The 15,000-nt window shown below is 36.8% G+C and overlaps 1 protein-coding gene across 2 annotated transcripts in view; it reads left to right on the top strand.

Annotated features, from left to right (window-relative positions):
• Positions 1 to 144: 144 nt before the first annotated feature.
• The window catches only part of LOC124428397 (homeobox protein B-H1-like), a 25,152-nt gene continuing 10,296 nt past the window's right edge, over positions 145 to 15,000 (top strand). The window contains exons 1-3 of one of the 2 annotated variants that reach the window (XM_046972373.1): positions 145 to 792; positions 999 to 1,805; positions 13,236 to 13,458. In XM_046972373.1, coding sequence (XP_046828329.1) covers positions 1,334 to 1,805; positions 13,236 to 13,458 — 695 coding nt within the window. In that variant the 5' untranslated portion in view covers positions 145 to 792; positions 999 to 1,333. Of the gene's footprint in view, positions 1,806 to 13,235; positions 13,459 to 15,000 lie in introns of both variants that reach the window. The other variant, XM_046972365.1, reaches the window with a different exon arrangement.

Genomic DNA, 15,000 nt, shown 5'->3' with positions numbered 1-15,000 from the left:
TCCTTTTCGTAATCATAATCGATATCACACTCTATAAACCAATATAAAGATAATTATTATAGATACATATATATATATATATATATATATATATATATATATATACATATATATATGAAGATATATTTATGTATGCTAGTGATTCGAATGTGATTAATATGGGACAAGACTATTTTCGTGTGTATATGTGAATAAAATAGAGGACATTGTTCGATAATAATGAACCTATGATAATCGTGCCAGTTCGATGACCGGTGAATGTGCTTCGAAAAATAACAATCGACGATATAAAAATGTAAGAGATCCGCTCGAGAAAGTGATTGCGTCTTCGAAACGATCGAAATCTGAAGATTGGAACTTGATTAGTGTTCTTTCTAACAGTGTTAAAAAGTGAGCCTCAAGTGAGTCGAACTTGATATTGCAAAAAAACGATCGTAGAAAAGATTGGAGAATCTGATCGAAGCTTATCGAATCATGGAATCGAGAGAAGCTTAATCGTCGAATTGTTAAATAAGTGAGAGGAGATAGCGAGTTTGGTCTATCTTATCGCGAGATTCGTTTCTTACATAAAAATCATAATTAATAATTGCGCGGGTAAGGAAAAGGAGAAGGAAAAGGAAAGCGGAAATGGCCGGCGGGCGTGCAACTCCGTGCGGCAATTATGTTAAGTGGGCAATTAGCAATTAAGCAAGAAGCCGAGCCGAGCGGCCCCTTAATTGCATTCGAGACGAAGGTGGTGGTCAAGCCGCCGGAGGTGGAGCGATCGAGCTGACGTACGGGAGGAAGTGCAAGGTATAACGAGGAGTTATTTGATAACTTTCCTCGTTGATGTGGTGTCAATGTAAATGATCTATCGACCGTCAACTTTATTTATCTTTTATAGAAAGATTCGATGGATTCATTTTGAAAATTAATATATTTTTTGGGATCGAGTCGTTTTCATGCCATCATTGTGTTACTCTATTAGAATTAACAAAGTTTTTTGACCCTGTCTTCAGCTATCGAAGATCATCGTTCGATAGGCGTCGACTAATTTTGGAATGTTCGTCGAGATCGTCACGATCCCGAAGAGTTTCGAGAAATTGGGATTACGCGATCAAGACATTGGATACAGTGAATGGTGAAAAAGAAAAAGGTTTCTTCGAAATAGACTCGTAAAATTTCGATATAGCTATTTTGCTGATAGCTAAAAAGGTGGTCGTGACTTCCTGGTGAAGAAAACGTTTCGATTATCGGCAAGATTCTTTCTCCCAGGTACCGGACGAGTCCTGGCGTGGCGACAGAGGTACCAACGGGTGCCCGTAGCCCGAAGGAACCACCGACGTCCACCGTAATGACGGTCCACCATCATCAGAACCACCACGTGGCGGCTCTCAGTGGTGTCGCCGTCGCCGGGAACGGTCTCAATCTCAGCAGAATGTCCGGCCTGGAACCCCATAGCCTGGACAATATCGTCGATAGAAATGGAGTAGGCATGGAACTTCTTTCAAATGGTCTTGATGCCAGAAATAAGAGTCATAATAACAATAACAATAACAACAACAATCATAGTAACAATTTACCACGAGGTAATGCCTCTACGACGATGCCTCAAAGATCGAGGTTCATGATCACCGATATCCTTGCGAGTGCTTCGAGTAAGGTACACCCATCGGGTCTGCCGGCACAAGAACCACCTGGAAGTCCACCTTCGACGCCTAGGGATCTCAGCGTTCGGCATCAATCCAAGTCATCCTTGAGCAATAGCAATCTCGATGAGGATAGCGACGCCAGTCACCACGATGGTGCTTCCGTCACTTCCAATGGTAAGCATATTTCTTCTGATATTAGATTCTTCGATATTTTTTATTAACGAAAATATTCGTTGAATCTATTTAGGATTCTAACGTAGATGAAATAACAAAAAGGATGTAAAGAAACAACCGTTTAAACAATCGAACAACAACAAGAGTATTAATATCACGATTTCACGCGTATTTATATCATGATCACTATTCGAATAGACTTTCACGAAGGTGCCAAGGACATTTATGGGGCGTCCTGCCCAACCGGATGTTCCAGTCGGTGGGATCGCCGTCATCCGTCACTTCGTAGCCGGCTTCTACGAAAGAAAGAGAAAGATAAAAAGAGAAAGAGAAAAAGAAATAGAAGAAAGTAAAGAAGGTTCTCGCCTTCTTCACAATCAGATATTTCCCGAGAGATAAAGGCTTCCACCGATGGGACCCCTTGTCCGACAACGTTTAGGGATTCTAATGGTCACAAATTGGAGCTCGGCGCTCGAGCGCTTTAATTATGTTACCCTCATTTGTTTCATTCATCTCTTCTCTCTACCTGCTAGTGTTGTCGCTATAGCTCTTTCTCAAAATCTTTTTTTAGCTCGAAACAATGACGTTTGATCCCTTCGGCGCCAAGTACCAAATGGTCCTTTGTCGACTTTTCCTCGATCGATCGACGAATTTTGAATTTCATTAAATATTCAGAATACGATTAATAGTGTCATTCAATTTTTTTTTTAATGCTGGATCATTAGAAAGAGAGAATCGAAATGCTCTTCGCGAAATTATTCCAATTATTTTTGATTTCAACCTACACAGAGTTGTCCTTTTTTCTTTCTGTCGTTCATTTTGCGGTCTATCATTAACTTAAACGATTCAACTAAAAAAGATGGAGTTTGTACGATGTTCTCTATGATACGCCGTCCGTCATACCAACAGAGATACGAGTTTATTTATATACTTGCTTCGAGCGTATCGAGTTGGACGGCAGGATAAGATCAATGACCAGTTGGCGTTTAAAAATTTCGAAAGTCACGTCACGGTAATCAATAATCTGTGTCCTTGTCGAGTTGACACCAGGAAAGCAATTTGCGATAAGAAGTTCGCTGGCTTCCACTTTAACTATCGAACCCTGGCAAAAAGTAAGCGAGTAGCAACACTTTGGTAAGCGTTATGTTTTAATATACAATAATAGAGGGATGATGATCGTTCGGTCAGTCATTATGCTCTTTGACTCAAGATAATTTCAAGATAAAAGAAGGTTTTTCAAAGGATAATAATTTTATTATAATGACAAAAAGAAATTAAAGAAAAGAAATTAGTCCGAATTCATAATAGTCTTCAATATTTTCTCTTTGTTATCATCAATTAAACGTCATATTTATCTAACTTTTGCAACTCTTGAAAAATTCAAAATGCTTGTTATTGAATATTTAAACAAGATGTACCTCGATGTACGAAGACTCACTTTGAAAACGTACGATCGAAAGGAGAGAGACAAATAGAAAGAGAGAGAGAGAGAGAGAGAAAGAGAGAGAGAGAAAGAGAGAGAGAGAAAGAGAGAAAGAGAGAGAGAAAGAACTGGGGAAGGTGACTGCAATTGTATCACACACTCGCGGTGTGTTCTTATGTGTCTCTAATGATACATGGCTACAGCGTTATCAGTTCGCGGTTAACCTCATGCGGCTAATCGCCAATGTGTGTATACGGTGTCTAACTCCCTTACGCTGTCGGATAAAGAATTAATGAAGGGCAATTAGGAGTAGTAACGTTGAGTAGTAATTGCCGACGGACATGCTCGGGAGCTATTGTCGACGATTTTCGAGATCGATAGCCGATTGAAATGCATTTTCACTTGCTCACTTAGGTTTTATTTCTCTTATTTTTCTTTCTTTCCTCTCTCTCTCTCTCTCTCTCTCTCTCTCTCTCTCTCATTCTCTTTTTCTCTCTTTCTTTCTCTCTCTCTCTCTTGTATATAGTTATTTATATATCTCAATGATACGTATTAATTATGTTCAAAGTTAACAAATAAGGAAAATAAAAAAGAAGGATTGAATTTTTATCTGACAACATTTCGTCTCTATATTCGAATTTTTGAGGGACATTAAGTGTCGATTTAATTCTAATGCGACCAATGTGAGCCCTCTCAGTGACGTACCCATCTACTTTTCAACGATAAATAGCGTGCAAAAAAGCGGGCTCTTTCCTCACGCAAATATCGTTTTTCAGCGCGTGTAGCAGTCGTTTGTAATCCGCTTATGAAGCCAACATTCGGCCCTCGGGGACACATTGTCGTCGTCGACCCAATGCTCTTCTCTCTCTCTCTCTCTTTTTCTCTTTCTTTCTCTGTTAACGTACCAGCAAGACGGCAAAGAGATTCGACTTTTCGCGCGAGACTAATCCGAGAACCGGAAATGATTGGCAACCGTTTAGAACTCGACACGGATTAGGAATTCTATGAAAGTTTGCTGAGACGAAAGAACGACCCTTCCTTAGTATATATATATATATATATATATATATATGTATGTATGTATGTATGTATGTATGTATGTATGTATGTATGTATTACACCCCGGTATCGTGTGCCCTCAAACTCTCTTTCTGACAAACGAGAAACCGGCTGTCAAGCTTTTGACGAGACAATCTGCTCTCGATTAATTCATGTGGCTCAAGCGATGCCGAAAAAAAGGTAGCTATATTTAAAGACGTTCATAGAAATGACGATCTTCTTCCTTAACCAACGACGAATAAAAATTATTCGTTTTCTTACAAATATCCTATTAAAATTTTTATTTTGATATTTCTTTCTTCCTTTATTTTCATTCGTTACTTCAACGCGTAGTAGAAACGACAGTTTGTAGTAATGCTGCAAATCCTATTTTTCCAATAAACACCCGAACGGTACTTTTCTAAACATTCTCTTTCGTGACTTACTTCGTCTAATACTAACTAGTATGGTTGACCATGCTGTCATCAGAGTTCGTACGTTCGGTTTTCAACGATCGGACTAATGAGATTCTCTCGATGGCAAAGCTTCTTAACCAGCTCACTACAATGTCGATGGTGTTGACCTCGCTTCGCGACACACTTGAAAAAAAAAAAAAGAAAAGAAAACAACAACAACAAAAACAAAGTTATACCCCGTTGTTTTCAATATTATTGAACGCCGATGATAAGAATGAACATAGAAGTATAAACATTATCTTTTTAAACTTTAGAAACTTTTGTTAAATCGATCGCAAATCTTTTGATTGAAGTTCGATCGAGAATCCAAAAAACGTTAGACAATACGCATTGTTTCGTACTATATCTAAAGCGTTTGATATCGAACCGAATCAATAGAATAATTAATCGTTTCTCTCGATATCTCTGCGATTTTCGTTCGAATGTCCTACAAGAACAACTGTACGTAATTCCGTTTCAATAATAATTTTCATAGAAAATATGTCTCTCTCTCTCTCTCTATCTTTGTATCTCTTTTTTCTCCCTCTCTCTCTCTTTCTCTATCTATCGAGGTGAGAAGATTTCTGAAGTTTGATATCAGAGAAGAAATAATACCGATACGATTCGAATTTAGTTATATAGTGGATAAATGAAGAAAAATGTGATGTTTTAAAGTTAATCGTCGACGGCATGCTTCAACGCCTCGCACGTTCGCCGAAAGTACTTTTCTCTCTCTCACTCTCTCTCTCTCTCTTTCTCTCTCACTCTCTTTCTCATGAGATTTACAGTAGGAACACGCACATACGAGCGATTAACACGCAAATCGAAGTCTCGAGAGTGACATGCGCACTTGCGATGTACATATATAGATATGTGTATAGGTATATGTAACTATTTAAATACCCACTGTTCATATATATATATGTATATATATATATATATATATATTCGTTTTAAAAACTCACTGACACTCTCTCTCTTTCTCTCTTTTTCTTTCTCTCTTCCTCTACCTGACGAAGTCAAACACGAAAGAAAGGACGACACGTGTAGTCGAACTCCCTGGAGCAAGAACAACAACGTCTACAACGATGACTACTTGGAGGCCACTTGGCTAGTCGCTAACACGAGTTTCGCGTGACTGTTTCGAGCTTGGTATTAAAAGGACCGATTTTCTTCGTAATCCGAAGGAGATTTTCTTTCTTTCTCTTACGTAGAAGTCAACTATCGATTTGGAGAGATATAGGATTTTCGATTTGTAAACTGTTGTATGTACCAATAATACAAAATCATTGAATAATTCGAGATAACAATCGATTCGTAATCGATTATATTACAACGATCAAATAGAACTGTCTTTCGAGTTAATGAATTTTCAAATGAAAAGAAAAAGAATAAGAAAAGGAGGAACGAAAAATTTCCTTAGTTGTTAAACGATGACTCGTCGAAATCACGATCCAATTCCTTCGAGGAGAAAAGGAAACGAGGCGAGTCGGTGACAGTGACTGAGTTCTACACATCGATGACTTACAATTAGAGTGGGCGAAAAGCTATCCACGAGTTCTTTTTCCCTTCAAACACCGTTATTGTTGTATCTTTGTGTTGTATGTAATCCCCTTCAATCCTCTCTCTCTTTTTCTTTCTCCGCCTTTTTCTTTTTCATTGTCATTCTTTCTATTCTAGCGTCAGACGGTGAGCGTAACTTTTTTCTCACACTCGAATCAAAGCATACCTCTTACCTAAGCGACGAAAAGTCGATTACCATAACCCTTTTTTATCAGCCCTCGTGTTTTGATTTAACGAAGCTCGAAAAAGAGATTCCAACACATACATACCCACATATATATATAAATAAATAAATAAATATATATATATATATATATATATATACAAATACTCACAATGGTGTTTATTAGAATGTGGACACGGTGTATTCATGATAAACGGAAAAATAATAGACGCTTAGGTCGACGTATTATCTCTTGATAGACAACATATAAACCAGCGATAGTCGAAGTCATTGTCAGTCGTCGTGCATTTCCATTCACCGCCTACATGGAATGCACCCGTGAAATTCGAGAAACGCGAGCTGTCTCTCTCTCTCTCTCTCTCTTTCTCTCTCTCTCTTTCTTTTTCTCTTTCTCTTTCTCTCTCTTTTGTGCACTCCATGAAACCTTAAGCTCGCATAATTCGATCTGACAGTAACTCCTGATTGCATTTTTCCCTATAATGTTTCCGAGGCAGCGACAGATCATTGAACAGTACGACACACGACACCTAACGAGTCCTTATTCTCAACACGTTAGAACCTATGAAATCCTCAAGGTATTATCATGAAAGAAAACGAACGAGTATTTCCTAATGCCGCCTGTAATCGTAATCGTATCGTTCGTATAGTTACTTTTCGATTGATAAACCAAGAATTATTTCAACGAATCAAATAAATTTCTATGGATATTGTAATTATTTAAAATGATTCTAAGATCCTTTTCATAATTAAAAAGTGATTAGTCATAATATATCTCGAAGAAATAGTAGCTATTTAATAGCTTTATGTTACATGTAAATACATTTTATTATCCATTATATTTCGATGTTAACACTGATTGTAAACCATTTAAATTGTTAGAGGGAAATAGTATGACGAATACTATAATGAACGATTTCAATTATAATTTCAAAATAATTTTGCAAAATACTCCTTTTTTTCGATGATTGTAATGATATCCTGTTTCACTCCTTTGATAATACATATAATGTCAGTTACAAAGTATTATAAAAAGCAATATGATGTAATAGGAAGAAAATAGATAAGCATTTAGAGAGCCTATCGAATTAGAAGTACTTGTAACCAGCAGGCAAATATATAGCTACTTATCGTGTAGATCACTGATTCGACCCTATAGTTTATTTTTTGAAGCTCTCCCGTTGCAAGTTCGAATCTCCCACCTATCCTATCTCTCTCTCTCTCTCTCTCTCTAGCAGTCTGCAAATAGAGTGGGCAGGCAATAAAACGTGGCCCCATAACATTATCCCCGGTGTTTTCTCCCCCAAAGGTGGCGACTGTAACACAATACAGAAGAGGGGTCAGATTGTATGGCGCGCGCCGACAGCCACCGCCCCTGAATAGAACGGACCGAGGAGTGGGTGCGTATGGAAGTAGTCGAGCTAAGAGCGGAGACCACGAGTATGATAGGAGGCCAAGCACGAACAAATTTTGATCTTCCATCACTATCGAATTTGCTAAAGAATTTCAACGAATTTGCTATCGTTTATATAAAAATTCGACCTATAAATATTGTTAAAAAATTTAGTTAAAAGGAATAATCATGTTCTCTTTATAAATCTATGTAAAGAAAAATTGTCTTTTTCTTCAAATTTCAATCAATTATCTCTTTATAAATCTATGTAACAAAAAATTGTCTTTTTCTTCAATTTTCAATCAGTTATCTTCCAATCAATTATCTCGAGATGTTGAAGAATTTCCATCAATCTTATTATATTCGTTTGGCTTTGAAATTTACAAAATCTGACATGTAAACATAATTAAAAAAAGTCTAATTAAGAGAGAAAATCTTGTTTACCGAAATTTTATTTAAAGACAATTTCTTATTTTCTTTTCTGAAAGATATTATATAAAAAATAAATTTCAATCTTTTATGTTTATCGAATTCGTCAAAAGATTTCCATCAATCTTTTTACATTCATTTAGCTTCAATATCAACAAAATCTAATCTATAGAAATTATCAAAAAATCTAGTTAAGCTAAAGAATCATATATACTTAAACATTTTTGCGAATAAAATTTATTTTCTTTTGTCATACGATATTGTTTAAAAAAAGAAATCGTATATGTAGGAATCATGCTCAATAGGCAAACATGTTAAGCAGACTACTAGTATCAATATTATTATTGTTATTATTACTACTACTTACTATTTCTACTACTATTATTATTACTATTACCTACTATTTCCACTACTAATACTACTCTTACTATTACCATTATCTACTATTTCTATTACTAATACTATTATTAATACCTACTATTACTACTATTATTGCTACTACTACTACTATTATTACTATTACTACTACTACTATTATTACTATTACTACTACTACTATTATTACTATTACCACTACTACTATTACTATTATTACTACTACCATTACTATTACTATTACTATTACTATTACTATTACTACTACTACTATTGCTACTTTTATTATTACTAGTACCACTACTACTACACTACTACTGTTGCTATTGCTGTTACTTCTGCTACTACTACAATTTACCCTTTTCGCGGACTCGTAACGAAATATAGTGATAAGCAAATAAAATCGCGCGCACAATGGAGAGGCTCCGGTCCTCTTTCTCTGCTTTCACCGTCGCCACCGGCAGCATCGTCGCTACGCGAACACCCTCTTTTACCATCCTCTCCTTTCTCGATTCTTTCCCCTTTTCACCCGCAATACTATCTCCGACGGCCATAAAGTGCAAAAGCAACGCTTTGCGAAAGTTTTATTATTTCCATTTTTACGATCCGTTCGGCTAACTCACCGCTTCGACCTCGTATTATACACATGCATCCACGCACACATACATAAATACGTACGTTGATCTTATACTAACGATGCGTAGATACTAACTCTCGGAAATATACGAAGGCTCGTTATAGGTACGTGATACAGAAAAGTTTCGCCATCGTTCAAACGAGAAGGACCTCGAAATCGACATCGTATCGCTCGTAATCCGGCATAAACGAGGATCATCTAACGCTAATCGCATCGATGAGTTTCTACTATTTGAAATGCTACCCATAAAATGAACAAGCAAGAGAGTTGAATAGCTATGTGAATTTACATAAGTGTTGTCGAAGCAATTCGATGTATTCGTGGTTAACGAATAAACGATGTGATTGAGTATCGTTAAAAACAAGCTGATCACTCACGTTTACAATTTGATTAGAATTTATATGCCGACTTTATATCCATTATATATATCTTCCATCTTTTTCTTTCTTTTTTACGTCGTTTATATCGAATTGGCTAATAAGTTGTGTTGGAATTTTCTCTATTTTATATTTAAATAAATACAGCATTAGTAGGAATATTTATTATCAGATATTACTTACAAACATACATTACAAACAAACACAAACATTACTTATTAACCAATCTGATATTAGATATACTTTGTTGTTGTACTAGTGTTGTTTTTTATTTTGATATAAAATATCGAAAATTCTGACATTAGATACTTATTGATAAAGCAAACTATTATTATTATTGTTGCTTTATTTACCTATAAAATGCTACAAATTTTAAACTTACTCAGTAAATACTTCGCTTTCGGTAACTCAAAAATCAATAGTATTATGTTGATAATCTACATAAATTAACTCATACACATATATAAAAATTATTAGACATTTCTAATATAAGTTTCGTTTACATTATTGTCCAAGAATGAACGAACGTGAGGACGATAACGACGTCGACGACATTAAAGCTGAGCTGCAACTAATTGCAGCAGCCATGTAATTACTCAATAAACATCCTGTTAATCTCACTTTTGTGCTATGTACATATATATACAATATATACGTTGGATGTATAAAACAAGCAGAATCGTGTAACACGGCTGGTCTTCTCTCCAACAATCCCCTTCTTCGCGACACCATGACGATTTTCCACGAGCACGGACACACTTCCGCTTGAATCCGTTCTTCTTCCGTTCGTTATTATGAACGAATATTATACGTTTAAGTATTACTCACATGAAAAAAGAAATTATTTAAACGATATTGAAAACCCGTTTGTAAGAGAAAGATAGATAGAAAGGGCGGGAGAGAGGGGTGAAGAGAAAGAGAGAAAGAGAATATCAACCAAAAATACATGAAGTAGGATTCGTCATTTCTGTCCGTGCAAATACATGGTATCAAACGTCGCGAAGTGAGAGAGGAAGGAGACGTCACCTGTAGGTACGGTTAGGAAGTGAGTATACGAGTGTACAAAAAGACTAAGAGGAAAACTATCTCTCTCTCTCTCATTCCCCCTCTCTCTTTCTCTCTCTCTTACTCCCCCTACTTCCACGGATAAGAAGATAGAAAGGATATTCGTGTTGGTGAGTTCTGGAGTTATTCCAAAGTCGGTGGAAAAGTTTCGCCTAACGTCTTGGAAGTGTCTCAAAAAGAAAAAGAAGAAGAAGAAGAGAAGGAAAAGGAGGATTGAGGGAGGAAAAGAAAAAGAAAAAAGAAGAAAAAGAAGAGTAGCTCGTGCAGAGGGACCAACCCGCTATGTGCTCTAAGTGTATCACATAGTAAATTTAGTTTTCCAACCTCCGTTTCTAGCCTTCCACCATACGATCCACCTTCACCCACACACAAACACATATATACATATACTCGATTTTCTTTTTCTCTCTCTCTTTCTCTCTCTCTCTCTCTTTCTCTATCTATCTTTTTCTCTCTCGATTCTTTCACCTCGAAGGGCACGGCCCGACCTGGAGAGATTACCCGCGCTAGAACGCTCATGTTGTAGAAAGAGAAGAAGGAGGAGGAGGAGAAGGAGAAGGAGGAGGCCAGAGCCGACGTTTCCTAGGGGGATCGTCGGCCATCTTTGGAGCATGGCGGACACGGATCCGTTCGAGCGAATCTGGCCGATCAAACGGGAGCTAAGAGCTGCGCTTTCGTCCGAGTTAACTCAATCTTCGAGCTTTCTATCATTCTCTCTCTCTCTCTCTCTCTCTCTCTCTCTCTCTCCCTCTTGATGCTTTCCTACTCTTTTTCTCGTCCTTTTTCTCCTTTTTCCTCTTCTAAATTCTCCTGTTTCAGATCACTCTACCCCTCAGTCTAAGTCCATCTCCATTTTTCTCTACCTCAAACGAACTTCTTCCTCTTCTCCTTCTCTCATCCAACATTGCCATCGTACTCAGCACTTCCCATCGACCACCCACGACCGTTCCAATCGATGAACTCGCGACAACAGGCCTTTAGTTACTTTTACAAGCCCGCAGAACATCCCTCGAGATGAGGGTTCCCTCGATCGTCCTACGATCTTTCTGGTTGCTTTCAACTACGCCGCTTTTCGACAGACAACGTTAGATATCTAAAATATCGAGGAGTAAATCGAAACGAGCCGTGAGGACCCTTTTAAAACATCCTTTACTAACATCAACGTCAATCATCTACCTCATTCAATTTCAAATTAGATCTGTTTCTCTCTCTCTCTCTCTCTCTTTGTTTCTTTCTCTCTTTGTTTCTCTCCTCTCTCCCTCTCTTTCTCTAATCTATATCTACGTTTATCTCTAACTATTTAAATATTTAATGTTTTCTTGAATTGTACGATTAGACATAGAAATTGTTTTTGTATATTGTTCCGTTGTCGCGATCGTATTGTGGGAGTAAAAAAAAATTGCAAGAGTAAACATGATAACGAGATATTTGGTAGATAAAATGGGCGGGAGCACTTCTGCGCAAGCAGATTTTATCTGCGTCGATCCGTTGAGCGAGACTCTGCATGTTTGTCTGTCTTTCAACGACTATGCTCGAGAACGCGCGCGCAGAAGAGAAGAGAAAGAGAGAGAGAGAGAGAGAGAGAGAGAAGAGAAAGAGACAGAGATAGAGAGATAGATAGATAGATAGAGATAGAGAGAGAGAGAGAGAGAGAGAGAGAGAGAGAGAGAGAGAGAGCAAGTTGACGATGTGTATCGGGTGTAATCGGTCTCCTCGGGGAATCCCACCCTCTCGGAGTTACCGGCAAAACGGGGAGATAATTTGTGGCGTCTCGACGCGTCTGCGTGGTCCAATCCCCGCTATCAGCCAATCGCGTGAGTCTCAACTGCGCGTATACCCCCGAGCTTGAGAACAAAAAGATCTCGTGATAGAGAGGCGGCCCGTGATCGCCATGCAAAAATCAGGAAAAACTAGAGTAGTTATATCCTGAATCTTCTATTTATTTTTCTCTCTCTCTCTCTTTCTCACTATTTTCTCTCTCGGATGCGTTCATTCGATGTATCGTTGAATTCATCGATTTCTATACTATAGTGATTCTCAAAGTATTGAGTAATTCATGGATCATAGATGTCCTGTAATATTTCAAAAATTTTCAATAAATTCCTGATATCCTCGTTAATTTTGTCAGAGTTTATTCTTGAAAACAATAAATTTACACACCGATCAAAATGACTTAGTTTTAACAAACAGTTTTACCGAAAATGTCTACTTGACATTTTATTGTATATTTTCTTAAAGTATTACGACTTTTTGTATATTATATGCATAGGATATATCATATACGAGATATTTTAATATAACAAAATAATTGTGAATAGTAGTGTGTTTAAGAATTAAGCTAATGTGTTTAAGAATAATTTACAAAAGACTATATTCTTTCTTAATCTATTATAACAATATATATTTATAAGATAATTTCATTGATAACTTTAAATCTGTTTAATATTCAAAAAGAAAAGTTTTAAAAAAGATCTTTTGTTTTATCTTCTCGCAGGTGGTAAAGAAGATGATCCTAAAGGTTCCTCGTCCAGTGCCTTGAGTTCGGCTCAAAGCAAGAAACAACGAAAAGCTCGTACGGCTTTTACCGATCATCAATTGCAAACATTGGAGAAGAGTTTCGAACGACAAAAGTATCTCAGCGTTCAAGACAGAATGGAACTCGCGGCGAAGTTACAACTTACTGATACTCAAGTGAAAACGTGGTATCAGAATAGAAGGTAAGATCTGATTTAGAAATTACATTTATATACACACACCTCTCTCTCTCTCTCTCTCTCTCTCTCTCTCTCTCTCTCTCTCTCTCTCTCTCTCTCTCTCTCTCTCTCTCTCTTACCTTCTCTCCCTTCCTTTATATATCTCTCTCTATATATATTTGTGAGTGTGTATGTATGTATAGGGATTTATATTATTATAAATTAAGGTCCAATTGAATTACAAGCATTAGAAAGAAAATATATTAACAAAAATTTTGTAATTTCATGTGTCAAATATTTTACGAGTACGAAATAAAATATCTGACTTTCGGTTAAATCAGTAGTTAAATGATTTTTAGTTTCTTTTATGAAACCTATTGTATTTCTTAAATATATAAAGTTAAATAATTTATATCGATTATCTTTCCAAACTTATTAAGTAATATATACACATTCACACACACATATACAAATACATATATATATATATATATATATATATATATATATATATTTTAAACACATACACATGTATATACAAATTAAAAAATTAAAGGATGAAAAATTATTCTTATAATAACAACAATGAAGATGATGAGAACGGTTAATTGTTCGATTTTGTTCGATCGTAGCACGAGTTTCGTGGCTGTAAATCAATCAAAAATATATCCGCATCACGATCCATGGGATCCAGAGCACGCGGCGGTGCGTTCTTTTATGAGGACGCGTGTCGAATCCGTAAATGGAAATCGCGGCGGGCTACAAAGCCGTTGTTTACGTGGTTAAACGTGAGGATCTCGGCTGACTGAATTCCAGGATAAAAATCACGGAAGCCATGCTTTTCTCCTGGGTCCATAGACTAGAACGGTTATAGTGTTGTTAATGAGTTTACTCGCGTTATAAAGTAACGTCATCTCTCTTTCAAATCCTGACTATCTTTCCTCCTGTGGAACGTGTTCCGGTATTCTTAACAATTCGGTTTTTTATTTACAATTCTAAACTCGAGAACGCCCGCGCGCATGTGTATGCGTATGCGTCTCTCTTGGCGCATGGACAGGAAACATAAAAAAAAAATATTGTAAAAATTTAACAGAACGATAAATTCTTCGAGAAACTAAAATATTTCATTCGATCATTTTTCGATAAAAAATGATTTAATTTCGTGACACTGTTAAATGGAGTGAACGATTAGAGACATGGTAGAATTGATGAATAGAACGAGATTATAGACGCCCATCGGAAATTCGTCACACTCGAAATGATCCTTCACGAGGTCTTTGTTTCTTCGTCCTCGGTTACGTCTATCAATATCTTTCTCTCTTTTCTGCCTGTCTCTCTCTTTCTCTCACTTTTTCTCTTCCGACGCTTTAAAGATTTCAGAATACACAGCGGCATCCTTTGCCCATACAGAAAATTGTACAGAGTCATTCGGTCGCGTCTGCCAGCCGCTCAACGATCTTTTGTTTTTTCGTGAATGTTCTATACACATATTTCCGAAATCGTTAGACTTGTTAACCGTTCAAGAAAGTGATTTGCTGACTCTCTTTTCATTCATCTAAATTTGTT

Source organism: Vespa crabro, chromosome 1 (genome assembly GCF_910589235.1).
Source record: "Vespa crabro chromosome 1, iyVesCrab1.2, whole genome shotgun sequence".
Taxonomy (NCBI): Eukaryota; Metazoa; Arthropoda; class Insecta; order Hymenoptera; family Vespidae; genus Vespa; species Vespa crabro.
The sequence above is the reverse complement of the archived record's forward strand: the minus strand, read 5'-3'. Positions and strand labels throughout refer to the sequence as shown.